At 31.2% G+C, this 27886-nt stretch overlaps 2 protein-coding genes across 2 annotated transcripts in view; both read left to right on the forward strand.

The window, feature by feature from the left end:
* The first annotated feature begins 1732 nt into the window (after positions 1-1732).
* LOC108912353 (trypsin-1) lies at positions 1733-16366 on the forward strand. Its single transcript, XM_018717561.1, has 4 exons — positions 1733-1841; positions 5084-5240; positions 8456-8861; positions 16207-16366. The coding sequence occupies exons 1-4, from the start codon at positions 1784-1786 to the stop codon at positions 16351-16353; spliced, it is 768 nt and encodes a 255-aa protein (XP_018573077.1). The 5' UTR covers positions 1733-1783; the 3' UTR covers positions 16354-16366.
* Positions 16367-25959: 9593 nt separating this feature from the next.
* The window catches only part of LOC108912350 (trypsin-3-like), a 24435-nt gene continuing 22508 nt past the window's right edge, over positions 25960-27886 (forward strand). Inside the window, exon 1 of the mRNA XM_018717559.1 lies at positions 25960-26046. Within this exon, the coding sequence (XP_018573075.1) occupies positions 25989-26046 (58 nt within the window). The 5' untranslated portion in view covers positions 25960-25988. The remainder of the gene's footprint in view (positions 26047-27886) is intronic.

Here is a 27886-nt window from a genome sequence, read left to right on the forward strand (position 1 = left end):
CTGGCCATCCCTGTATGTATAACGAAATGGGAAAACGTCCCATCCAAACTGAAGTTCCTACAGCTTGAAAATACTATAAGACAAGATGAAATCATCCTCAAACCAAACAGAACTTATTCTAGAAAATATAAAAATTTTAGAGAATATTTTTTTTTATTATTTACTGTTTGGATAAGTATTTTCATTTCAGAAAACCATTAATGACTTGTCTAAAGTTAGACATAAAAAGACGGAATAAGCGAACTTTTTTAATAAGTATTGCCTGTATTTTTTTCTTTGTTTGATTACCTACTTGTTTTCATTTTCATAAAAATCTTTGACCTGCTTATTATAATTTTTAGTTGTCTGATTTTTCGAAGTTTGGCACCCTATAAAAACCACTCAATAGAGAGTTATCGTTTAAATTTGGTATATGGGTATTTTGATGGGTGTTGAATAGCCTGGTAATATTATCTTTTTGATAAAAAAAATGCTTAATATCTGATTGACCGTTAGGTCGTATGTTCGAAATAATGTATTGAGATGTTGTTGCTTGAAAATATGTTTAATGAATGGTATCTGCTTACAGACTATTTACAATAAAACTGAATGTTCTCCTACCTACTAAACCGGGGGTTACCCATCCCTTGGTCAGGTACCCAATTCTTAGAGTAACAAATTACCCTTATTGTACGTAAAACCGTACAATATCACCTTTAAAAAATCGTAGTAGGTTACATCAGTAGGTTATGATTAATATAATATAACCTTCCTATTTGTAAAAAAAAATTACTTGTGGAAAGTCCACAGCCTACGCACATTTCGAGAGGTGTTAACCTAAAAATCGGGACACTATGTTTTTTCACGTTTTTTTTACCAAAAACTGTCAATATCGCAATGAATACGCATTTTTTTTCGAAAAAAAAGTTTCAAATAAAAATTGTTTAAAATTAAATTTTCTACAAAATTACTTCTTCGATTTTCCCAGTAGTTTTCCCGTATATTTTTTATATGAAGTACAGAAAATATATGAAAATTAATGTTTTGGAGACAAAATAATGGTAAATTCATTTTTAAATAACAAAAATTAATTCGAGAAAAGAAAATTGTGGAAAATTCTTGGAAAATCTTTTATTGTTTTCCGAGATTTGAATATTTATGAATTAATTATGCGATTTTTAATATTCTCCAGAAAAATCTGTTTGCCGTTAAAGTAAAATCACAGTAATTGTACAACCTACTGCAGGTCATATAAAAAATTGAAAGAAATTTCTATAAATAGCTGGGGAACCTTTCGGACTTGTAACAACAGGAAAACAGTTCTATATAAAGAGATAACAGAGCCATAATCCGTCAAATTATTTATTTGTTTCAATAACAATATTAATCCCCACATCCTTTGAACATAAATTTAAATTGTTATAACATTGCACAATTAATTATATTATTTATGTTAATCGAAAGAAATCTCTCGAGATAAGATCGATATCGTCTTATTTATTAACTCTCATATGATAAATATCTACAATATGTCTTTCACCAACTGCCCCTTTGGAGTTACTTAATATAACGAAATCTGTAGGACCCTCCACAAACTTGTATAGTATTCCATTACCGTTTACTAAGAATAGGAAACTCGAAAAGGATGCCAATAGAGATATTACTTTTATTAGCTTGTTGTGACTGTCAAGTACATTTAAGATATGCATCACTGTACAGTGGAGTACCCTCTTATAAAAATTATGGAGGCAGCCAGTACCATTTAGTTATCGCTAGTCGATAAAGAGGTGTGTAAAGTACAAGTATGATCAAAAGTTCATTCACGCTCCTTCTTCTATTGAAGGTTGTCTATGTTTCCCATGGTAAGTATATAATACAGATATTTTATAGATACATTTAGCTTTACGAAAGGACATGTACCTACAATCGTATTCGATTTTTTAATCAGCATTATAAAATTACTGTTTTTAGTCATGAGTTTCTTCTAGACTGTCATTGATCGTAAATGAATCTTCTGTCAAATATCGTGTTATTGTATTGTAATGTATGTATTGTATTGTCTTCATTTTCTTCTAGTTATCAGCTAAATATACATACAAAAGGCATAAAGCAACTGCTTTTAGATCTCTTTATCACCAGTAAAATGTGCATACTATTAAACGTATTGCCGGGGAGACTTAAAAGCTCTAGCTAATTAATATGCCCTTGAAGTCGATACCCATACGTCGTTTGTCTCAAGATCAGCAGATACTACTAAAGCTGTTAGACAAATGAATTATCTCAAGTGGGACGACTCCGCGGCTTCTTTAATTAACAAAACAAATGTGATATTTTTTAACTTCAACAGCCTGTACAGTGTTTTTTTTTGGGTTTAAAATGACCTATTATTACGATGTAAATATAATATTAGTTACGTCACGATGGAAAATATAACAATGTTTCCATGTAGCAAGGTATGTGAGTCCTTATTTTTCGTAAACAAGGACACATTTGGACCTTGTCTTTATTATGACTGCTGAGACTATCAAAATTTACTGTCTCGTAGATACGACGACGATACAGATGTTTCAATAAACAACTAAATTGTTTAAAATGAAAACAATTAAAGTAGCAAGAGTGCACTTATCGATATTGAAAGTTATTTGTTATTTATACAATCAGATTTTCTAATTATTTGTGACATTTCAGTTCAAAAATATGTCTCTTATAATTGCATGGCATCTCTAATTACTTAATTATACATAAAATTCTGACAAATCTGATCATAGTCTCTACAGAAGAATTAACAGTACTTTTATAAGTAGCAGATAAGAATATTTTTATAATTTATCCTATTTAGACATTTCAAGTATGTATTTGTAAGCAATACGAGAATTAACTATGTGTATCAGATAAGAATATTTTATAATTTATAGGCACCTATTTAGACATTTCAAGTACTTGTAAGTAATATGACGAAGTGAATAATCTGATGAATTATTGATATATTCATATCAACTGTTAACACAGAAAAGTAGCTGATACAAAATCATACTATCTGAAGCTTTATTTATAAAATTCGTAATTTTGGCACAAGTAAAGAAAAAATAACATTTCATGATGTACTAAGAGGCATTTATATAAAAAAATTAAATTTGTAACCAGATTTATAGAATGAAGAAGTTATCTTCATAGTAGCAATAACAAATGAAACTTTTTGGAAAATATTTCTAATACACTAGGAACAAAGCTATTATAATTTAAATAAAGAAAACATTAAAGCTACAGTGGTGGTAGCGAGAGCATTGGTGTTCAAAATTTTCTACCCAAACTCTATTTTTTGTTGAAGATAATCTTAACATACCCTTCATCTACTTTGTAGCTTTTCCAACCTGCAGAACACTTCAAAGTAGTGATGTCTGCTGAGCTACAAACTGAATCCTTGTAAACTAATGCAAAAAATTAAAGGGTCAAAAGAATTTTCGAAATTTTTCCGTGATGAAAATGGTCGTATCGGGAATTGCTAAAAAACTGTTTTGTTTGTTAAAAAAATACGGTGTTGCCATTTAAAAAAAATAATTGTTTAAGCAACTACTGAAGTAATCTGGCAACACCGGAAAACATTATTTGTAGAATTTTCCTAGTCAAGTTATTTCCTACAACTTTGCATTTGAAAGTACGAGACTATCACTTCAAATAAAAAAGTTGGCCTACGTCAGGTTTTAAAAAAATTGCATTGCACAATGCACATAAACTTAAATTAAACAAAATTTTATCAAATTAAATATAAAAGAAAAACATCAACTGAGGGTTATTTGAGATATAAAATATAAGCAGTCCTGAATATGACTTCAGATTATTTTCGTTGTTTTTGCTGATTGTTCAAAAACGGCTACTCCAATAAAGAAATGTGACATAACATTTTCTATTTAGAATTTGAAGGTTTGTCAAATTATGTTAAAAAAATACATTGTTGTCATTTAAAAATATATCATTTTAGTAGCTGCTGCAGAAATCTGGCAACACCGGAAAGAATTATTTTTAAATTTTTCTTAGTCAAGTTATTTCCTACAACTTTGCATTTGGAAGTATTAGTCTATCACTTCAAATAAAAAAGTTGGCCCATGTCAAGTTTTAAAAAAATAGCACTGTATAACAAAAAATCCTGATTTTTTGCCACAGAATACCCCCCTGGATTTGTGACCTCTACAAAGAAACACCCTATATATATATGCTCTATGCAAATAAAAGCAGCAGCTTGACTTTTTTAAATATATTTTCAGGTTGGTTTTTCTTTAAAAAACAAATTCATTTGTTTTTCTTATGTTAAATCGAATCGTTTCGTTTCAGAAGGCAGCAATAGTCACCCACCAGAGCTGAGTTTGAACGTCATTAATGCCATACCTCCATTGTCTCAATATCCGATAGAACATTTCCCCATGTACGTCACTGTTTCGCGAATGCAAGAAATGTACTTGAGAAGCCCTCTTTCAATTTTGCCAGCACATTTCTGTTCATGAAGTTTTTCTTATCTTTTTTTTACAAACTGCCAATACAATGTTCAGGGAAAAAAGAAAGAATTTTTGTGATTCAACAAAGGGAATATATTTAACATTAGAAGATTAGATTAGATTAGATCAATAGAAGTTCTTTGGGGCCTTCCTTTTTTATAAATTGTTATTTTGTTAATCGACTCTAAAAAGGTTGTAGCTGAAGTGTCCACAGACGCATTAAGGGATAAGGGCGTTTCCCGAATATTTTAGGTCAAGGGCGTTTAAAACTCTGTAACCAAGAAGTTGTTCCTAAGACCTCCGAAGCACTGTTACCATATTTTTCAAAATTTACCTCAATCTGGTGAAAAATAAATATTTGGACACCTTGTTTTGGATATATAAAAATAGCAGTGTTATTGGAGCCTTATTAGCCAATATAGTCTAACCATGATATCATAAATTGAGAAATTTAAGCTAGTGTTTACATATATTCTGTTGTCAGAAATTGTCGGTAATATCAAGCCCTAAAATAACAAAACAAAATGTCAAGGGATATTGGTTTTTATCTCCTGATAATGCAACAGTTTTCTTCAGAATAAAACTTTCAGTGTGTTCATATAACTTCATTTCAGGAAACGCCATACCTGGAGGAAGAATAGTCGGTGGTACACCCGCCAACATATCTAATTATCCTTACCAGGTTTCAATCCTTCATAATCGCAGTCACTCGTGTGGTGGAAGCATAATAAGTAATACTTATATTCTTACTGCCGCCCACTGCACTTATGAGTAAGTAAGAAGATTCGCCATTTCTTTAAGTATGTCTTTGTAATTTAGTAATTAACATAAAAACTAAAACATATGTTTGGCTGTTCCTAAACCAACTTACCACAGTAACGGATGTTTTTAAAGTTCTTTTGTAGAACAACTAAATATATTTGAAATTATCTTAAATTGTTGAACAAAAAATAATAATAAACATTATCTATCTAGGTCATTACAAAATAAATAAAAAGTGCAATAACTAAACTCTGGGAATATTCAAGGTCAGACGACTTGTTTTGTCCATTGGAAATCCTATTTTAATCAACGCGGTTTAAAGGGAAAACCAACTGGGATTAGTGTATATCCCATGGTGTTATAAATTCCATCGTATTTTAGATAATACTGTTCCGATAATTTTTTTTAAATATTTGATGTCATAAATAAGTTGTTTACAAACAAAACAAAAATGTCGTTTCGTAGTATTCCCCAAATAAAATTTTAAAAAAAGTACAATTTTAAATTCGGCTTCAAAAAAGCAAACGTCTTTTCGATGCAACCTTTGGTCTTTGAGGCACAGAAATCTCCTGATCTAAACCATTCCTCTGCAAAGGTACAGAAAAATATCCTTTGAAAATATATTCTCTTTATTTGAACTCGGTTTTAATTTGATTCAACCATACTTTGATGTGAAAATTTGGAGTAACACTTTTTGTAATACGTCAAATGAAACATTAATTACAGAGTGACCCAAAACTAATGAATGGAAAGAGCAAATAGGGAACAGCAAGTTGGAATATTTGACTTAAAATTCTATACTGGTAAATTTACCGCCCTAAGACCTGTGACATTACCAAAATTATGTTTCTCATTTCAACAATATTTTTTTCCATCATCCCTTTTTCTTATTAAAAAATCTATCGATACCTCTTCCAATTTAAAGATAAAAGATAATATGAGATATTAAACACTAACAGCTCAAATTCGTACTAATTTTGTTGGCATTGCAAACAAAAATAAAATTCTTTTAATGTTTAAATTCATTATCTCGTTTTAATTAATTTTATGCAAAATTTCTATAATCATTAAAAAAATTATGCTTTAGGGAAACTCAGACATACCAGTACGGGTTTTAGAAACAAATGATTTATTATGTTAATTTAATTTGTTTATAACTATCGCAATAATTGTTAAAATTTTATAGAACCTATGACAAGTTGAGGGTTTTGTCATACTTTAAAAGTGTGCCAATTTAAAAAATAGGCACTTTTCTTATTTTTTTTTTGCAATAACTTTTTTGTTTATTAACCGATTTTAATTTAACCAGTCTCATTTTGTAGATAATTTTACTCCCTACAAGCTGTCTGTGAGTCTCTTTTCACTAAAATTGATGGTTTTCCCTGAGAGATGAGAGATGTCTTGTGTTATGTTCCTTTAGACAATAATATAGCGGATAGGAATTTTTTCGAATTTCTCTTTTTTTTCGCTAATTCACATACTCCAAATAATAGGCAACTCCATAGTGCACATTGCCATGAAGAATTTCTCAATATTTTTACTACAACAATTTTCGACCTTATGTACTTTAAACATAAGTGCCAAAAAAATTGCTTCTTTATTATGACCTTAAATATTGCGATATTCTGGCAATATTAGAAATCATTCAATGTTGCTGAGCATTAAAGATAATTTCATGTAAGCGAAATAGCCTCGTAACAGGATATCGGTCAAGGAAGAGTTTGGTTATAGTTAAAAGTATATCTATAATAAACCACTTGAAGAAAAAAACACTCAATAAACATTCTGACACAGTACAACACCAAGAAAAACAATAACAATACTTAGTAGAACTAGAAAATGCCAAGATTAAACAAAACAAGAGAAAATACGCTAATGATGACAGCGATAACATATCAACAAGATCTCACCTGCATATGAGGCTACTCTTTCCGAGAATGAGTATCAGGAATAACCCGGCTAATGTCAAATTTTTTACTTTATTTAAATTTAGGAATATTCTTTTATATCGTTTTGTAAGTTTAGGCACATTAGTGTATCTATTTTAAGAAACACGCTTTGTTTGTTGCTAAATACTTCTAAATCCTTGTAAAACTAAATTAATTCGAAGTTGCTCATTTTTATAGTATCTATGTACCTAAAGGTACATGTTAGAAGCGCCTGAAGAATATGATATCATCAGGCGAATGGGGAGAAATGTGACGTTTTTTTGAAAATATTGTTCCCGTGTGTGGGTCTTTTTGGAAAAATGATTGAATTTCTGAATTATTTATTAATTTCGCACTAAAACAGAAGTGTTAATTTGTATTAAAATTGCTTGAATTCGAGTAAAAAGAAAAGAATCAATTTGTTGTTCCGGCAAATTATGAGCTTAAGATACCAAATTGATTATCTGAGAAAGAAAGATTTTCACAAGTATGTAGGTATATATGAACTTTTTGTTCCTTTCGTAATAAATACCTAATTAGTAAATCGATTGTAGAGGTTTAAAATGATTAGGGAAATGTTATCTCTTGGAATACTTCTAATTTCAACTTTTGAATGAATGAAAAAAGTAACAAAATATTAAAAAATATGGTGATAAATATTCTTATAACAGGTGTTCAGAACAATAGTCATTTACTGTAAGGTAAGTATTATTTCTACGTAGTAAATTGAAAAGTTTTTCTCTAAAGGCTCTCAAAAAAACCACAAGATCCTTTGATCTCGGAAGCCACGATACAAGTGGATCTCGTCATTTCCCGGTCCTGGATATACTTAATTAAAAAAAATATATATATTTTCTGTGAGGAATGTGCTGACGCAAAATAAAACGTATTTCTTCACATAAGTTTAATGTAGCAATCTAATTGGAATAAATAGTCATTGATTATACCGACTCACAGGTTAATTTTGAATTTATGATGAAAATACCTTTCATAAATAGTGTCATAGAATTATGGAGACTAGTAAAGACATAAACTCATCGGTAAAAGAATTTGCATGTGGAAATTAAGATCAATAGCATTTTCGATAAGTTTATTGAACTTTTACTTTTGAATGTTAGTTAAGGATTATTTTATTAGCCAATAAATGTACTATTTATTATCAATTTGATTCACGATTTATGGTCAAACGTAGTTCTTACAACGAACAGCAAAAATAAAAAAGGAAGATAAAAACAATGGGTGTAGAAGTCCTGAATCTCAATCTTACTTCTATTAATTAATTTTATTCTTTTTAAGAATCACAGCAAGCCAGTTATCCATCAGAGCTGGATCCTCGTTCCACAACTCAGGAGGCACAGTCGTTGCAGTGTCACAAATATACCAGCACACCCAGTTCAATGCCGACACCTACGACTATGACATATCCGTTCTTAAACTAAAATCTAGCCTGGCGCTCGGAACAAACATCGCTACGATTACCATGATAGCCGCCAGCACAGCAATAAAAAACGGTGATTTGGCTGTTGCAACAGGTTGGGGTCGATTGACAAACGATGGGACCATTCCCACCCAGCTGCAGACCGTTTCTTTACCTACCATAACCACAGCTACTTGTACGGGGTACTATGGGACTGGTGTTGGTGGAATCACGGATAGGATGTTCTGTGCTGGGTATGCGGAAGGAGGGAAAGATACCTGTCAGGTGAGTAGCAGGCGTCATATGACCTTTAGGCCAAAAGGCATCAAATGTCAGGATTCTAAGTGCTCTAGTGATTCTGCTATGCGTGTTAAAAACTTAAATTTACTGTAAGTGTGGAGTCTAAATATTTCAGACATTGCATTCATACATAAATCGGAATTGACGTCAAAGTAGATCGATAGATGTGATTCAGTGCGATCTGCTATGTCTAATATCTTTGAATAATTATAAAACATTTAGTAAAATATATTATAAATAAATAGTGTATTATTCTTTATAATGATATTAAGCCTAATAGAACGAGGCGATTGCAATATTTAGTGATCACAGTGTGACTTTCGACTACGTTCAACATGATATTTTGATTTAAACATTTAAACAAGATCAGTCCGTGATCACTCTAAATAAATGAAATACAGTTGTGTCCAATTCCGACATTAATAGAAATAGAGTGCCACATGGAACAGTATTAGATCCAATATTATTTCTATATCATGTATTAATATACTTTCCCTTATTTTACCTGAAAGATTCTCGTCTCGTCTTTATGTGGGCGACCTTATTTTATTGCTTATTAAATAATAATAGTAACGGAATATTTACAAAATTTACTTTTAAACAGGAATTTACATTAATTACATTAAATATTGCGGCTGCATTACCCCATTTTTGACTCAAATAACAAGAAACTCTTGATTCTATCTAAAAAATAAAATCCTGCTCTGAATAATCCATAACACTAAACCGCACTGATACTCCAGTCGAGTTAGATATTGTATTGCGCTTTATGATGGGGCAGGATATGTAGAATGATAGTATCAAAAAAGTAACTCGAAATAAGTGATGCTAAGTTGGTAAATTGCAAATAAGTGGCAAATTTACGTGATTTTTCATCGAAAATCAGGACGACCTATCAGAATATCAGTTATTTTATGTTGTAGGCAATTAAATTGCCAACAATTTAAAGTCATATTTCACCAATTTGTTAACTGCAAAATAAAGGTCGAACGCGGAAAATCACTCTTCGAAAATTGCGCATTATTATTACAAAAAGCGATTGATTGTGATGAAATGTATGAAAATGGCGGTCAATGCAATGATGACCAACATATGTACCAAACGTTGATTCAATTGACAGTGTAATTGTTGCTCCAGCTATTTGTTAATTAATTTCTTTTGGCTTTTGCAATTAATTTATTAAACATTAATTTTTGAGGTTAATGTCGCAGATATAGGTTCTTATTAAGTCAAAGAAACGTATCGAGAAAGAAACAATTCAAAAAGTTCAAACTAAGTAGCCCTTTACAACTAACAAAGTAGGACGTTCAAAACAGCGTTATAAACAAATTGTCTCAGGGTCAGACAAAAGCTGCTCCTGAATTCGCTCTTTTTGCATTAAATAGACCTTATGTTTACAATAATTTGGACGTATCGGATCGGGATTTTAGAGACAATTAAAGAAAGGGTTAAACTTTTATTTTCAAAAAGTTTTACATTGACAGTTCATGTAATAAACGCGCTAGCAGCAGTAGTCGAGGAACTAAAGCACTGAACCTCTAAAATCTGTGCAGTAAGATGGATCGTGATGCGGTTTTTTGCATTGTTGCCGTCGTAATATTCGTGTTCAGCGACCCCAAGAACCCCCGGGTAGTAAAATTGAACTCATTTCCGTCAATATTTTCCGAGTTGTACATTTTTCATATTTTAACTCTTCAAGATGCAATTCTAAAAATGCATTTTTCTTATGCACCGATGCAATTTTCATTTCTTATTGATCACATAGGGTCACAAACTTACTGGACGCTCTAACGAATCGAATGCAAAAAACCGCATCACAATCCATCTTACTGCACAGATTTCAGAGGTAAGGCCGTTTTTAGTGCTTTATTTCCTCGACTAAAAGATAATATGTTGTAAGGCACATACGTAAAAAATATATTTATGCACATACGCAGCATTTAAAAAAAAACACTCGCTTTGTTCGTGTTCGAATAATAAAGAATGACTTTTTACGCTTCTATCTTTAAATATTTATTANAAAAAATTAAATAAGAAAAATTAAAATTGTTAAGATATTTAAGTATAATATTTTTTAGAAAACGTATTTTTTGTAATGAATAAATGTATTTTTATAATAAAAAATAATTAGGAAATAAATAGTTGTCACAGAAACCAGTCATCCTGGGTACTAGGTACCTCGGAGACCGTTGCCGTCGTGATATTCGTGTTGAGCGACACCAAAAACCCCCAGGTAACGAGTTTCGGCTAAATTTATAACGAATTTCCACAAAAGTCCAGGAGACGACGTGGAAACCGGCCACCCTGGAGCACTAGGTACCTCGAAGACCGTTGCCGTCGTAATATTCGTGTTGAGTGACCCCAAAAACCCTGAAGTAACGAGTTTCGGCTAAGTTTATAACGAATTTCCACAAAACTCCAGGAGACGAGGTGGAAACCGGCCACCCTGGGCACTAGGTACCTCGGAGACCGTTGCCGTCGTAATATTCGTGTTCAGCTACCTCAAGAACCCCCGGGTAGTAAAATTGAACTCATTTCCGTCAATATTTTCCGAATTGTACATTCTTCATATTTTAAATCTTCAAGATGCAATTCTAAAAATGCATTTTTCTTATGCACCGATGCAATTTTCATTTCTTATTGATCACATAGGGTCACAAACTTACTTGACGCTCCAACGAATCGAATGCAAAAAACCGCATCACAATCCATGTTACTGCACAGATTTCAGAGGTTAGGCCGTTTTTAGTGCTTTATTTCCTCGACTACAGTAAAAGTTAACGTTAATGAACTAACTTACAATAAAATCTCCCTTATACTGAAATCAAACTGAAATAAATTTAGTAAATAATCATTGTCTGTGCCCTTGGCAAGATAATTTCTGTTAAAAACAAACTTTAAAAATTCATTTCCGCAGATTCTTTCTCATAAAGAGGATACAAAATTGAACCGCAGCTTTGCTCTAATCAAATATACATAAACTATTAACGTTAGTAAAACCATTCAAATTTCTAGTGAAAAATGTTCTTAATTTATTTACTGAGGATTCCATCTCCCGTTATTAAAAATTAACTTACAGTGAAAAGTAACACTTGAGTCTTTCAACAACGTGTATGTTATCGTATAGTGAAAATTTATTTGATTATTTTTTTTCCAAAGAGCCATAACTTTGTACTTTGATATACGTATCTTTAAACCAGTATAACTGGTTTGATGCACCATCTAAAATGACGTTGTGTACTTTATAGGAATATTATTAATAAAAATATTTTAGGACTCTGATATACCAGGCAACTTAATCGGTAGTTAGACATACATATATAATTACTATAACCTCTTTAAAAAATGTCGGGATTTATGAAAATGTCTAGATTAATGAAAATTATCTGACATTTGATAAATAGTTGTTAAATATTTAAAATTTAAAATGAAATATTCCATACTTAGTACCTACCAGAATTACAGCGTTGAGGCATCTTACCAGTCTACTCATCAAACTAATGCAAATTCCAAAAATCTCTGGATATCGTATTTATTTTTATTATTTATCTTTGATGCAAAAATATTACTCCTTGACGATCTTGAAATAAAAAAATTCAGTGACCTAATTTTGAGCTGAATTTATTTTCATAAAAGGAGTAAAACACCCTCAATGTTGTTATAGTCCGTACAATATTTGCTTAGGTATAATTCCAAGAAGACCCCTGCGTCACTTTCTTGGAATTAACTGCATTCGACACACTAGATAGAAAGACATTGACGGAAAATTTCAAGACACGCCTCTGCCGCGGTAAATTGTTACAGTAGTTCGGATAACAGAACTTTATTGGCTTATTCATCCCTCGGAATTTTATCTTAACAAATACCTATTGTACGGACTATCCTCGTATTTTGTATGTTTACACAGAAAGATTTAATAATAGAAATAAATAATTCAATGCCAGATTTAGATCAGCTTCATTCTCCTTCTGTTTAATAAATGCTTATTATTCTCAAAATTTAATAAAATTAATAAATTACTTTCATTACTTAATCCGGCGCTATAATCTTATCTTAATTTGAATTTTCTCGGACTTTATTCATTGTTGAATGAATACATTTAATATAACTCATACAAACGTCAAAAATAAAGAACGGTATATTATTAGCTTTACCTAATTCAGATTTAAAATGTATTTTAGACCCACTGAAGGGGTTCATCTTCTATATTTTGGCATAAAATCCAAAAAAATAAAAAAGTAGAATTCCTGCACCTTAGTCATATACAGGTTGCACAACCAAATAATTACTCTCTGGAAATACTAATCTAAATAATTGGTGTGCGAAGAATTCGAATTTAGCCACGAATTGCCTCTGGAACAAGCGGTTTCGTTTTTATTAAAAAAATGATTTGAAAAAATTGCACGTTTCTTTAAGTCAAACAGGAGAAATCTCAATTACGGTGATACTTAGAGCATAATAAATAGAAGTTAACCTTTTTTGTCCTTAAATTACTTATGCCTAGTTTATTCATATTTTAAACAACTTCAATAAATACAATCTTTTCCATTTTAGCTATATTACTGAAAATTACGTTATACAGGGTGTTTTTGAATGGAGTAGCATAAATGATACCAGTGAATCATTTCAAAAGAACACGATCTGCAAAAAATCGCCTTAGTAAAATGTTCACCCCTGAAGAGATATGGGCCATCAAAGTTTACAAAAAAATTATGAAAATTGGCTGTAATTTGAAAACCGAACGAGGTACAAATAACAAATTTTTTACAGGTTGTTTACTAATACAGATGCGAGTTTTCAACTATTTTTCGAAAATTTTAACCCCTCGAAAGGGGTTGAAATAACCACCCCTCAAGCCATTTTTTGCCATAACTTTTATATTTCGTAAAAACTCGATATCCAAAAATACGCATTAGATAAACTGGTTCTTTTAGAAACTTTTACCTCTCTAGCAATTTTCCTTTAAAACTTTTCGTTTATTAATAAAAAAATAAAATGTATTACCATTCACCTCACACCGTATATGATTGCAATCAATCAAAGAAAAACTAAGTGTGCTGCTGTCATGCCAGTTGTCACAATTAACTCTTCTGTAAGTTGTCACTGTTATCAGCTAAATACTTTTTGGGTGTAAATTAACAAGAATTATGCCAAATTTTACTAATGATGAATATGTGGACATGCTACAAGTGTTTTTTTCTACGATCGTGCAAAATTTACTACTTATTGCACTACCTACTGTGCCAAAAGTTTAACTTTTTTTACAGTAGTACAAAAAAAATATTGATTACAAGTTTAATCTAAGCATATCCATAAGTACCTAACGTCTGACATTGACAATTTGCGCAATTAATTTCCAGTTGTCAGTTAAAATTTTAATATTATGTAAAATACTGTTAAATAAAATTTGAAATAAAAACAATCGTAGAAAAAATGTTGCGTGCAACATGTGCAAAAAGCATATTTGTTGCACTTAACATGATTGCAGCTCTCAACTTCGTCTCGAGCTGCAAACTTCATGCATCGTACAACAAATACACACTCTTTACAGTAGTTGCACAAATAACTGTTTGAATGTCGCAGAAACTTTTATTAAATAGAAGTACAATGAAAACGAAACTAAGAAATAATTTATTATCAAAAAGAGAAAAAACAAAAAACTTAGTTAAAGGACATTTTCAAAATAATTGCCATTTCTTTCTAAACACAACCTAACACGTTTATCAAAGTTGTTACGGACTCGAGCAAAAATTATGGGATTGTTGCGAATCTCATCAGCCGCCGCGAATATTCTTTCCTGTAGCTCTTCAACACTGTCAACTGGGGTCGCATAAACAATACTTTTTATATGTCCCCAAAAGAAAAAATCCATGGGCGTTAGATCGGGAGAACGTGCAGGCCAAGAGATTGGTGCCTCATTGCCGCGACCTATCCAACGATTCGTATAATTTAAATTAAGCCACCGCCTAACTACTACAGTGCTGTGAGCAGGAGCCCCGTCATGCATGTACCACATGGCCTGACGTACATTTAATGGTACTTCCTCCGGAAGTGGTGGTAGGATGCTCATTTAGGAACTGCAAATATTCAACAGCACCAAGTCGATGAGGTAAAACAAAAGGGCCGACAAGCACTTTTTCTACAATGTTACGCCCAAATGTTTAAACTAAAATTATGTTGAAATGTTGTCATAGATGCACGAATGAAGATTGTGCATATTGGTTAAACCATGTCTTTGAAAAGTTGCTTCATCTGTGAAAAGTATCTTTGAGGCAAAATTCAAATTATTTCTTAGAATATTAAGATACGATTCGCAAAAAACAACTCGCTTATGCATGTCTGGTTCAAGTAGAGCTTGAACTGGCCGGTGGTGAAAAGGATATAATAAATTATCATGGACAATATTCCGAACACTATGGGACACATTTAAGTGCATTTTATGTTTTTCTCGTACTAGTCTGACAATTTTCGTCAAACTCTGCAAGTACTGCATCCTCAAGATAAATAGTACGAACAGTAGGTCTTCGGCCGCTACCCTCAATATGCGGCTGTATTTTTCCAGTTTCCCGAAGTCTTCGTTCTACCGTCGAAAAAGTTTGTCTGTGGGGAACTTGACGATTTGGATATCTCTCATTATACGCTCTTGTTGCCGCAGCACAGTTTTTGCGACATTCAAAATACACTTGTAGCATGTCCACATATTCATCATTAGTAAAATTTGGCATAATTCTTGTTAATTTACACCCAAAAAGTATTTAGCTGATAACAGTGACAACTTACAGAAGAGTTAATTGTGACAACTGGCATGACAGCAGCACACTTAGTTTTTCTTTGATTGATTGCAATCATATACGGTGTGAGGTGAATGGTAATACATTTTATTTTTTTATTAATAAACGAAAAGTTTTAAAGGAAAATTGCTAGAGAGGTAAAAGTTTCTAAAAGAACCAGTTTATCTAATGCGTATTTTTGGATATCGAGTTTTTACGAAATATAAAAGTTATGGCAAAAAATGGCTTGAGGGGTGGTTATTTCAACCCCTTTCGAGGGGTTAAAATTTTCGAAAAATAGTTGAAAACTCGCATCTGTATTAGTAAACAACCTGTAAAAAATTTGTTATTTGTACCTCGTTCGGTTTTCAAATTACAGCCAATTTTCATAATTTTTTTGGAAACTTTGATGGCCCATATCTCTTCAGGGGTGAACATTTTACTAAGGCGATTTTTTGCAGATCGTGTTTTTTTGAAATTTAGATTCACTGGTATCATTTATGCTACTTCATTCAAAAACACCCTGTATAACGTTATCATCATAATATTTTCGTTTTTAGGGAGATTCTGGTGGTCCCCTGGTCCTATCCGGCACACTCATAGGCATCACTTCCTGGGGAGACGTTTGTGGAGGCGCCAATAGTCCTGGGGTGTACACAAAATTATCCTTATTTAGATCTTATGTCGACGGTATAATAAATTCTTAGTAATTATTTAATATTTTACGCATTTTTTTATAACCTCAAATAATGTCCTAATACAAATTTTAAAATCAAAATATCAATTTTTAAGTAAAGTAAAAGTCAGAACTATACCGAAATTTTGCTTCGTTTTCGTGCTATATTTAAAAACTGCATAAGTACATTTTCACCCCTATCTTCAATTTCAACCCTCTAATTTAATAGTACCCCGCAGTTTTTTCATTTTTAATGACCCTTCGAACAAGTCATGTGATGAAAATCCTTGAACGTCTTATTTCCTTTTTTTTTTTTGCAAAAAATTAGAATTAAAACGTATAAGGGTAAACTAGTCGAAAATCGAAAAATTGGCCAAGTTTGAGCAACCACATATCAGTAAATTTTCATCCAAAAATACTTTACAACGTCTTGTGTTGTAGAAAATTTTATCTACTTTTTAGAGAACTAGAGGCAAAAAAGTAAAAAAAAAAACAGAAAATCGAATTTTTTGCTTTTTTTTCAAATTGTATATTAACGATTTTTTTGCATAAAATTTTCCTTTTAAATTTTTTAAATAAGCCATTTCGGTGGGAAATTCAATTCTCTAAATAATTTTTCCTACGAACTATAGCGAAATTTTGCTTCGTTTTCGAGCTACAATTAAAAAACTGAAAGGTATGCATTTTCAACCCTATCTCCAATTTCCACCCTCTAATTTAATAGCACTCCGCGGTTTTTTCATCTAAAATGACCATTTGAACGATTCATGTAATAAAATATCTTGAATGTCATAGTTCCTTTTAAAATCCTGTATTTAATAGCCTATAAAGTCGGGCGTGTGGAATAAGAAGGGATTAATCAATTTTGGGAACGTCACGCGAGGTTGTCGTAACCACAAAGCTTCTTTGGAACATACATGTGCGGTGTGCGTTAATGTTCGCAGAAGTCCACAAGCCGAACTAATATTTCTATTTTTTTATAAAATCTAATCGAAAAACCTTCTCCCGAACGTCAGCTTTTCGGTAATATGGCAAATGCACTAAAAATTTTCAGATTCATTTAAAGACGCTTGACCTTGAAAATTTGAAAATTTTTGCCAGCGGCGCTTTTTTTTTCTTTTTAATCAATCAATGACTATGCTTCACCTATTCTCAATGTCACGAGCCGCCACGCCAGTCCAAAGACTGCCGAAGTAAGTTTGGTTCCGTGCATATTCAATGAGCAAAACGGCTCTTACACACGGGCGTTGTTTTGCCGATCGGCATTTTTGCCGGTCGTTGAAAACCGCGCGGAGAACCTTTCACATGGTATTGCGGTCAAACGTTACTTTAGATTGGACGTAAAAGGTAAAATTGACTTCCATGTTCCTGGGGTTCATTTACTAGAGCTGGCTATGTAGCTGCCGGTCCTGTGTTTGTGACTGCGGTCCGTGTGTTCGCTGTTTCGTGTGTAAACCTGCATAAACTACTATTCATTGAAGCCTGCCGATCGTTCAAAAAACGAGCGGCGACCGCGTGCTTGCCGTCCAAATTTTAATCTGAACAGAACCCAAATATTCAAAATAACTTTTTTTTGTTGAATGGGTAATTTTTTTAATAAATGTAGTGAATTTGCATAAAAATAATTAAAATATATCAGTATTGAATATAAACATTGAAAGTATGTCGTTTTCCACAGCAACGCTGACAAAATCATTACCGAGTTAATCTAGTTGTGTTCAATGATTCTCATTAAGAAACTACTGCATCTTCACATGATGTAAAAATATATATTTCTTAAATTATAATCATCGATCACTGTTTTATTAATGATGCCATTAATACATGGCAATACAAGCCCATCATACTAGAATCAGAGGTAACTAACAGACAATTTTTCAACAATTTTGGAGATTATAGTGCCTGAAATGGAAAAAGCATGATAATGTAAATAAATGTAATAGACTAGGCGGTATCAGTTTTGATTTGGGTGAATTGTATATTCACGGAGATTTTTGGCTTTTTGGCTTTAAAATATCACTAGAATTGAAAATTTACTATGCGCATAAAAAAAACGTGGGCTTAACTTTTGGCGGCACAATATGTTTAAAAAATTCGAAAAATGTCATATTTTTCTTCCTATTTAATTATGTATCTTTTCAAGAGATAATTTTAGGCGAAAATGGAAGAGGAAAAAAATGTTTGTAATTAAATTTTACAAAATATAACTAGTTACAAATGGAATGAATCATGATTATTATTGAAAAAATCGAAAAAATCGGGTTAAAATACATTACTTTTTAAGGAATTTTTTTAGGGTCTTTAAGTTGGGTATATAACCTTCATACTTGGCTCAAGAAAAGTTCATGTTACATTGAATCATCACACCAAATTTCATCAAAATCGGTTCGATAGATTTTGCATACCTACCTAATAATTTTGCAATCCAGATTTAAAAAAAAATGCAAATTTTCAAAATTTTGCACAGCAAAAACCAACTTTCTTAGATGCTTGAAAATTTAATCACATATAGAAGGGCTCTCAAACCTTCAAACACTTTTTGAAAAATTCGAATCCGTCAATTAGGAGAGCTCTGGCGCTAGTTTAAACATTGGTCGAATTTTTGTACTTATAAACAATTAGAATAACTTTGTGAATATTCAATCAAATCAAATTTTTTAAAGCAGGTTTTAAAAGTTCTTGGAAAGACGCTTCTTTAAAAAAAAACAGATCGATTGGTCAATTAGTTACGTAGTTATAGCCGATCAAAGTTAACCGTCATTTACACTAAATGTACTGGGACATCCGGGCTAATTTTTCGAAAAATACCTTTGGTATTCCGAGTACTTACCAGGTCTAGGTTTGCAATACTTTTCTTCATTGGCAACCTACTTTAAAACGCGTTTAAAGTTATTTATGCAAGCGAGAGAGCACAGAGCGCGGCCGTTTCGGCCTGCTCGAAATTGAATGTGCGAGTTCAAAACCGCGACGCGCTTAAATATTTTTAATATCTCAGCTTCTAGAGACCCGATTTTGATGATTTTTTTTTAAATCGATGTCTCCCGATTAAAAAAAACAATTAGCGTATTTTCAAACGCTTATCGTTAATAATTATTGGTCTTTCAACAGTCCGATATTAATTATTTATCTTTAAACTTCCTTTAATTATCAACTTTATTTTTTTATTGTATCAAAGGTAAGTGCATAAACTTATATACTGTTTATCAAAGATCAAAAACAAATTTATTTAAATATTCTAAAATTGTTTACACAACAATTATTTTCTAAATATATCGAAAATTAGTAATTAATTAATTAATTATTAATTTAATCATCATTTCTTTTGTGATTAAAGTATAATTCAAATATTATTTACTGTTAAAAATATAAGCAAATGAGAATATTACAAAAATACAAAATTGTAGTACAAAAATTCGACCAATATTTAAACAAGCGTCAAAGTTCTCCTAATTGACGGATTCGAATTTTTCAAAAAGCGCTTCAAAGCTTGAGAACCCTTTTATATGTGATTAAATTTTCAAGTATCTAAGAACTTTGGTTTTTGCTGTGCAAAATTTCGAAAATTTGCTAATTTTTTTTCAAAATCTGGATTGCAAAATTTTTACCTATGCAAAATTTATCAAACCGATTTTGATAAAATTTGGTGTGACGATTCTACGTAACATGAACTTTTGTTAAGCCAAGTAGGTATGAAGGTCCTATACCCAACTTAAAGACCCGAAAAAAATCCCTAAAAAGTAATGTTTTTTAACCCCATTTTTGGCGATTTTTTCGATTTTTACAATAATAATCTTGATTCATTCCATTTGTAAGTAGTTATATTTTGTAAAATTTAATTACAAACATTTTTTTCCTTTTTCATTTTTGCCTAAAATCAACTTTTGAAGAGATACATAATTAAATAGGAAGAAAAATATGACATTTTTCGAATTTTTCTAACATATTGTGCCGCCAAAAGTTAAGCCCACGTTTTTTGGCAAAAAGCCAAAAATCTCCGTGGATATACGATTCACCCAAATATGGACTCTTTGAAACAGATACCGTCTGGACTATAAATATAAACTATATGTGGACAAAAATAAATTACAAAATAACATTAGAAAGGAAATCTGGTTAGATATATTTTCATCAAATGATGTTAACGAGGCCACATTCATAAGAAACAAATTAAAATAAATCCGTAGATGATCAATTCTTTGAAGTCAGTGGAAACAAAGCAATTACTACATATTAAAATGAAAAATAATAACACAGAAAAAAAATGAAAGACAATATAATAAATATAGAAACATTTTTGGAAAACTTGTCAATGAAGCTAAAAAGAAATACTTACTATCAAAAAGACCTAGAAAGAAATAAAACTAACTCAACTGATCTTTGGAAATCAATACTTATAAAAGTCACTAGGTATGTACTAAAAATAAAACAACTATTACTGAGATATTAAATGATAAGGACATCATAATCAAAGAAAAAAAGAAATAGCCAATACGTTTAATGAATTTTTTACTAATATCGGAGAAAAAATGACAAAAAGAAGCTATCCCAAAATAAATTTAAAAAACTCTGTATACCTTGAAGCAGTTACAGAGATAGAAATTATCAGTATCATCCAATATTTACCTGCTTATATCGATCATGTCAAATCGTGAAAAAAATTTTTAAAAGGCACTAAAAAAAAAGAATTATGAATTATGTCGTCCGATATAAAATAATTTCTGCAAAGCAGTTTGGTTTTACTGAGGGGAAGTCCACACAAGATGCACTTTTACATTTAATAATCATCATTAGTCAAAATATTAATTCAAGGATACCAACTCTTTGCATATTTGTGGACTTAAAGAAGGCTTTTGATACCGTTAGCCATACGCAACTTATGGAGGTTTTGGATAGATTCGGTTTCAGGGAAAACTCGTATAAATTAATGGAAAGCTATCTTAGTAATAGAAAGCAATGTATAGATAGATAGATGATACAATGAGTGACGATTATGACGATTAAATATGGAGTTCTACAAGGGACAGTATTGGGTCCTGTGTTGTTCAATTTGTATTTAAATGATTTATATCGTATTGCAACAACGGGGAATATAGTAAGTTTTGCGTATGATACTGCAGTTATTTATCAAGCAGATAGTTGAGAGAATCTTAAAAAAAATTGCACATGTGGACATTTCAGGTATTTTAAGATGGCTTGACAGATTATTAACCGTGAATATTAATTAAACGCATTACCTTACTTTTACCTTTTACTCCTCTTACTTACCTCACTATATAGTACAGTCATTGAAACTTTTCACCTCTGAATTCTTTGAAACTGAACCGATCGACTTGAAATTTAGCAGATAGTTAGATAAAATGTCAATGAACATTAGTGACATATCGCCGATTGACGCTTCCACCCTGTTGGGGGTTGACACCTATTCTCGGAGGTGGAATTTTTTTTCAAAAATAACGCTGGAAATCGATAGAGAATCAAATTTCAAATAAAAATTATTAGAAGAATTTTTTCGTGAAACCAACAATTATTTAGTTATTCGCGATTGAAAAAAAGTGTAATGAACAAACATGTAGCTTATAAATAAACAAAGAAAATCGTTTTTTATAAAGTGTTGTACGTCTTATACAAAGCGAAATATGGTTAGTGTTTTGGGGGGAATACTCAAATCGATGTATTCAACGTCAAATAACGGAAAAAGGATTCATTTTACGTGTATAACGCTCCGGGAGTTAGTGTAGTAGTGTAGTGTAGTGTAGTACTCAAAAAGACCTTCAAAATGAGCACTTATAAAAGTTAATTAGAGCAAAATTAAAGGAGTTATCGTCAAAAACAGATGGATTGCTCATATTTTTTAAGGAAAAATAAGCAGTAAACGCTGTACCATTTCCATCAGAATCAAAATTATTCGTAGACCCTTTACAATTAGTTTTGTTTTAGTGTTTTTCATACGATCCTGAAGTTAGACCGGTTTAGAATGCGTATTTTTTTAATAATGTACGGTAAAAGTTGAAAACGTATTTTTCATTATTCAAAAAAAATTGCCTTATTTATATAATAACTCTGAAACTATGAAAGATACATAAAAAATGATAGACAACAAAAATGTAGCTTTTTTTTCAACAAATATTTTGCGATTTTTTTATTCCTATAGCATAAAAATAAAGGAGATATCGGCGATATCTCTCTTGAAGTATCCATTTTAGTGAAAAAACTACCTGTCTCGAGCCCTTCGATCCTTTCCCTTGAAAAAAACGAAGGACTTAAAAGGTTTTATATGCAAACGATCTTACAGCCCTTGAAATTATCTATAAAATGCTTTTTTGTATGATACTATAGCTTCAAAATTAACCGAGTTATGGTAAAAAAACAATGACATTTTTTTCGGAGCAAAATAGGCTTTCTCATTTTTGGAACAAAATGTTAGAATTCAAATGCGTATCAGCGTGTATAAAACTTATAGGTAGATATCTGTGTACATCATACATATACAGTGCTATCCAAAAAGTTTGCACCATATGGGAAAAAACTTTATGTATAAATTTAATAAATTTCTTCCATTATCAGTTGTCTCTGCATGTCGTGAAATCAAAAAAGCACTAATACTAAAAGCATAAAACATTTGTTATATACGAGGGCCAGACGAAAACTGCAAATCGGCCCAAGATTAAAGTACCTTTATTTTCAACCCTAGGCGAAAATGTTGTGAAGAAGAGTTATTTCTCTCTAAAAGATTAGCCCAAATATAAAGTTTCAGTTCATTAAGTTGAAAAAACGATTCCTGGCAATTTTGCAACTTTCCCTCGTACCATAATTCGAACGAAAACATCAATGACTAAAGTTACATTTTATTAGTACGCTTCTACGAGAAAAATATTATAATTCCTGAAAACAAGTTGAATCAGGAACTAATAAGGCCATTATAAAAAATAATGCAGAAAATAATAAACAAATTTGGTGCAAACTTTATTTTTTGTTCAAAAATAATATAAAAACTAAGTACAATGGTAAACCATATATACACCACTTCTTCTATTTTAAAGTATTATTATTACTAAGACTAAGTTTATTCTATAGTTCCTCTTTAAATTATTCTTGAACATAAAATAAAGTTTGCACCAAATTTGTTCTTATTTTCTATACCATTTTTTATAACGGCCTTATTAGTTCCTGATTCGACTTGTTTTCAGGAAGTATAATGTTTTTCTGGTAGAAACGTACTAAAAAACGTGACTTTACTGATGGATGTTTTTGTTCGAATTATGGTAAGTACGAGGAAAAGTTGCAAAATTGTCAGGAATCGCTTTTTCAACATAATGAACTGAAGCCTTATATTCGCGCTAATCTTTTAGAGAGAAATAACTTTTCTTTATAACATTTTAGCCTAGGGTTGAAAATAAAGGTACTTTATTCTTGGGCCGATTGGCAGTTTTCGTCTGCTCCTTGTATATAACAAATGTTTTAGGAGGTTCGATGGGCGCTATTTTTATTTGACGGCATGCAGAAACAACTGACAATCGAAGAAATTTATTAAATTTATTCATAAAGTTTTTTCCCATACGGTTCAAACTTTTTGGATAGCACTGTATATGTACATACATACACACACATTCCACCTGCACCACAAGAACTACTGAAAATGATCTTTTGCAACTGCAAAAAAGGGTGCAGCCCTACTTGTGGTTGCCGAAGGGTTGGTTTGTTCTGCAGTTCCACTTGTGGAACAGGCTGTGAAGAGCTTTTAGACAGTAATTCTAATGATTGTGAACTTTAGTGAATTATTATATTCAAGAAACACTTTTATATTTAAATTTAAATATTATACAAATAAAATAAGTAAAAAAAATTAGTGTGATTATTCATATGCAACGTAGCAATTTTTTTTATGATTGATTATATTTAAAAATCGATTATAATAAAAATATTGATAAAAGGGTAGTTTATAAGAGTTGAAAATGGTAAAAGTAAAATATTCTTTCATAAACAATATAAAGAAATGTTTATTTTAAATTATTGCACAATTAGGTATAGCATTCCAAGATTTAAAACGTAATGTTTTATCATTTTTTAGCACAGGGGTGATTTATAAGGGTTGAAAAGTGTTGAGATACACATTCTTTCATAAGCAATGAGGGAATTTTTATTTTAAATAATTGCACCGTTAAAGCATTGCAAGCTTTTAAAAAGTATTTTTTTATAATTTTTATCAATACAAGGGTGGTTTTTAGAGGTTGAAAGGGAAAAATTATTTTATTATCTATAAGGTAACTTTTATTTTAAATAATTGCACGATTTAATCATTCAAAATCTTTAAAAAATAATTTTTTATCATTATTTTTTGCATAGGAGTAGTTTTTAAGGGTTAAATAAAGGGTCGAAAAGATCAAATATATCATAAAACATGTTCGAGAACATGGAACATTATTTAATCTTTGCGCTTGAACAAGATTTTTATCAGTAAAATGCTTAAAACTTAATTTTTTCAATTTTTTTCACTTAGGAGTAGTTTTTACCTCTAAAAAACAAAAAGCGTCAATCGGGCTTATGTCACTTTTGAACTCGAGCCTAAGATGAGCCTTATTCTAAATTTTCATCCATGCAGTTTCAAAGAATTCGGAGGTTACAGCTGATTTTCAACTTCAATGTAGTAATAAGTCCCTTTCCATAGATGTAGATGGAAACATTGTTGAAATCCACCAAGTACCCACAATAAAATGTCTTGGCGTTAACGTTGACCTTAACACATATAACTAATGTTAAAAAATTACGTTTTGTGATATATAAACTTAACTACTTGGCAAAATACTATAATACAAATCAACTGAAAACTTTGTATTACGCATTAATAGAGTCATTTAACATAATGGTATTATTGTATGCTCTAAAATTAATTTAAAAACTAACTAAACTAGGTACACTATTTTCAAATAATAGTGGTTCAAAATTAAATTTTCTACAAAATTACTTCAGACCATTTTTAAATAACAAAAGTGAATTAGAAATTACGAATTAATTACGCACTTTTTAATATTCCCCAGAAAAATCTGTTTGCCGTTAAAGTAAAATCACAGTAACTGATAATAAAGCATGTAAAAATATATTGTTTTGTGATTTCTGTACAACCTACAGCAGATCATGTAAAAGATTGACAGAAATTTCTATAAATAGCTGAGGAATCTTTCAATCTTGTAACAACAGGAAAACAGTTCTATATAAAGAGATAACAGAGCCATAATCCGTCAAATTATTTAAACAATATTAATCCCCACATCCTTTGCTGAACATAAATTTAAATTGTTATAACATTGCACAATTATATTATTTATGTTAATCGAAAGAAATCTCACCAGATAAGATCAATATCGTCTTATTTATTAACTCTCATATGATAAATATCTACAATATGTCTTTCACCAACTGCCCTTTTGGAGTTACTTAATATAACAAAATCTGTAGGACCTTCCACAAACTCGTGTATTCCATTACCGTTTACTAAAAACACGAGACTCAAAAACGATAAAAATATTACTTTTATTAGCTTGTTGTGACTGTCAAGTACATTTAAGATATGCATCACTGTACAGTGGAGTATCCTCTTATAAAAATTACGGAGGCAGCAAGCATCATTTAGTTTTCGCTAGACGATAAAGAGGTGTGTAAAGTAGAAGTATGATCAAAAGTTCATTCACGTTCCTTCTTCTATTGAAGGTTGTCTATGTTTCCCATGGTAAGTATATAATACAGATATTTTATAGATACATTTAGCTTTACGAAAGGACATGTACAATCGTACCCAATTTTTTAACCAGCATCATAAAATTAATGGAGATTTATTTATAAACCCCGTAGTTTTGGCACAAATAATGAAAGAATAAAATTTCATGAGTACTAAGAGGGATTTATATAAAACAAATTTGTAAACCGATTTATAGAATGAAGAAGTTCTTCATAGTAGTAGGTAGTAGCACTGTAACACAAATGAAATATTTTTTGAGCAAAATTAACAATATTTGCCGATCGTAAAACATTTTGTCCAACAGTTGTAAGTGTTGTGCAGGTTGACTTTTAGTGAGTAAAATCGTAAAATCAAATTTCAGCAAAATAAATGCCTTTGCTCCTAAAACAATCCAAAAGTTTTCAATGGTCAGGCACATGTGCATCCGATATACAGGGTGTTTCAGGATTAAGTCGACAAACTTTAAGAAGATACCTATGCCTCATAAAAAAATAGGAAAAAAATCAAGTATAATTTTTTTTTCCAAAGACGCTTCATTTTCGAAATACAGAGCGTTAAAGATTTAAAAAAATTGAATTTTTTAATTAACTTCTAAATGAAGAAGGCTATTTAAGCCAAATTAGACATAAGATACCATTTTTCCATAGAAGTAGAAGTCCCGCAAGCAACCAGTGGCGGAGTTATAGAGACTCAGACTCACTAAATTATAAAAAAAAATTAATACGGCCCTACTGAAAATAAAAAATGATGCTGTTTTTAGATAGAACAGTTTGTTATTGACAAAAAGTGTACATCCACATTTTTTCCTAACTCTTATACTTTCATGGCAAAATTGATTTTTCGGAAGGGTGCTTCTGGATTCTGTCGATAAACATTAAGAAGACGTTCCTCATAAATCCTAAAAAAATATAGTACCTATTAAAATTGGGTCTTAGTCTCCAGTATGTGTGAGTCAAATAAGCCTTTTTGTCTCCCCTTCCCTTGGGTTTAACCAATGGTATTAAAATTATTTAGGAGATGCTTCGTTTTTGAGATATAGGGTGTTTTTTTAGAAAAAAAAAATGATGAAAACAATAGAAATATTTAAGTACCTAACATCTAATGTGACTATGTCGTAATGCGACAATGTAACGATCCTTGCAATACTCCTAAATTTTTTCAGGCGATTTGTAGTCACTTCATTTACTTCTGTTATGTACTTTTAAATAAAATAAGATGGCAAACAATACATGAAAATTTATTTGTAAATTGAAACAACCAAAAAATTACCAATAGCTAGACAAAGCGAAAAGCGAATCAAAAATGAAATGATTTTTAAAAAATATTTTGTTCAAAATGGGCGCCTCCGGACTGTAGACAATCGCGACATCTTCTTATTATAGAGGTAGTGGCCGATCGACACTGAATTGGAGTTAATCTCGACACGCTTGGACTATTCGCTGTCTTAGATCTTCTAGGGTATCAACTGGCACCTCGTAGACTTTTTGTTTAACCCCAAACGAAATAATCTATCACGCTGCAGGTCCTCCACGACCAATCCATCTCCTGGGATAATTAATGTTTAACCACTTCCTAGGATCTCTAACAAAATGGGCAGGACAACCATCTAGTTGAAACCAACTGTTCATTCGAGTATTAAGCGGAACAACTTCTAACAGATCTTGAAAACCATTTTCAAGGAACTCGGTAAACATGTCAGCATTTAACCGATGCGGAAGGAAGTAGGGACCAACTATAGTGTTGTCCAACACACCCAACCATACGTTACATTGGAATTCATGCTGAAAACTATGTTCCCTTACCGCCCGTGGATTCTCGTAGGACCAAATAT

Source organism: Anoplophora glabripennis, unplaced genomic scaffold, assembly GCF_000390285.2.
Source record: "Anoplophora glabripennis isolate ALB-LARVAE unplaced genomic scaffold, Agla_2.0 scaffold956, whole genome shotgun sequence".
Taxonomy (NCBI): Eukaryota; Metazoa; Arthropoda; class Insecta; order Coleoptera; family Cerambycidae; genus Anoplophora; species Anoplophora glabripennis.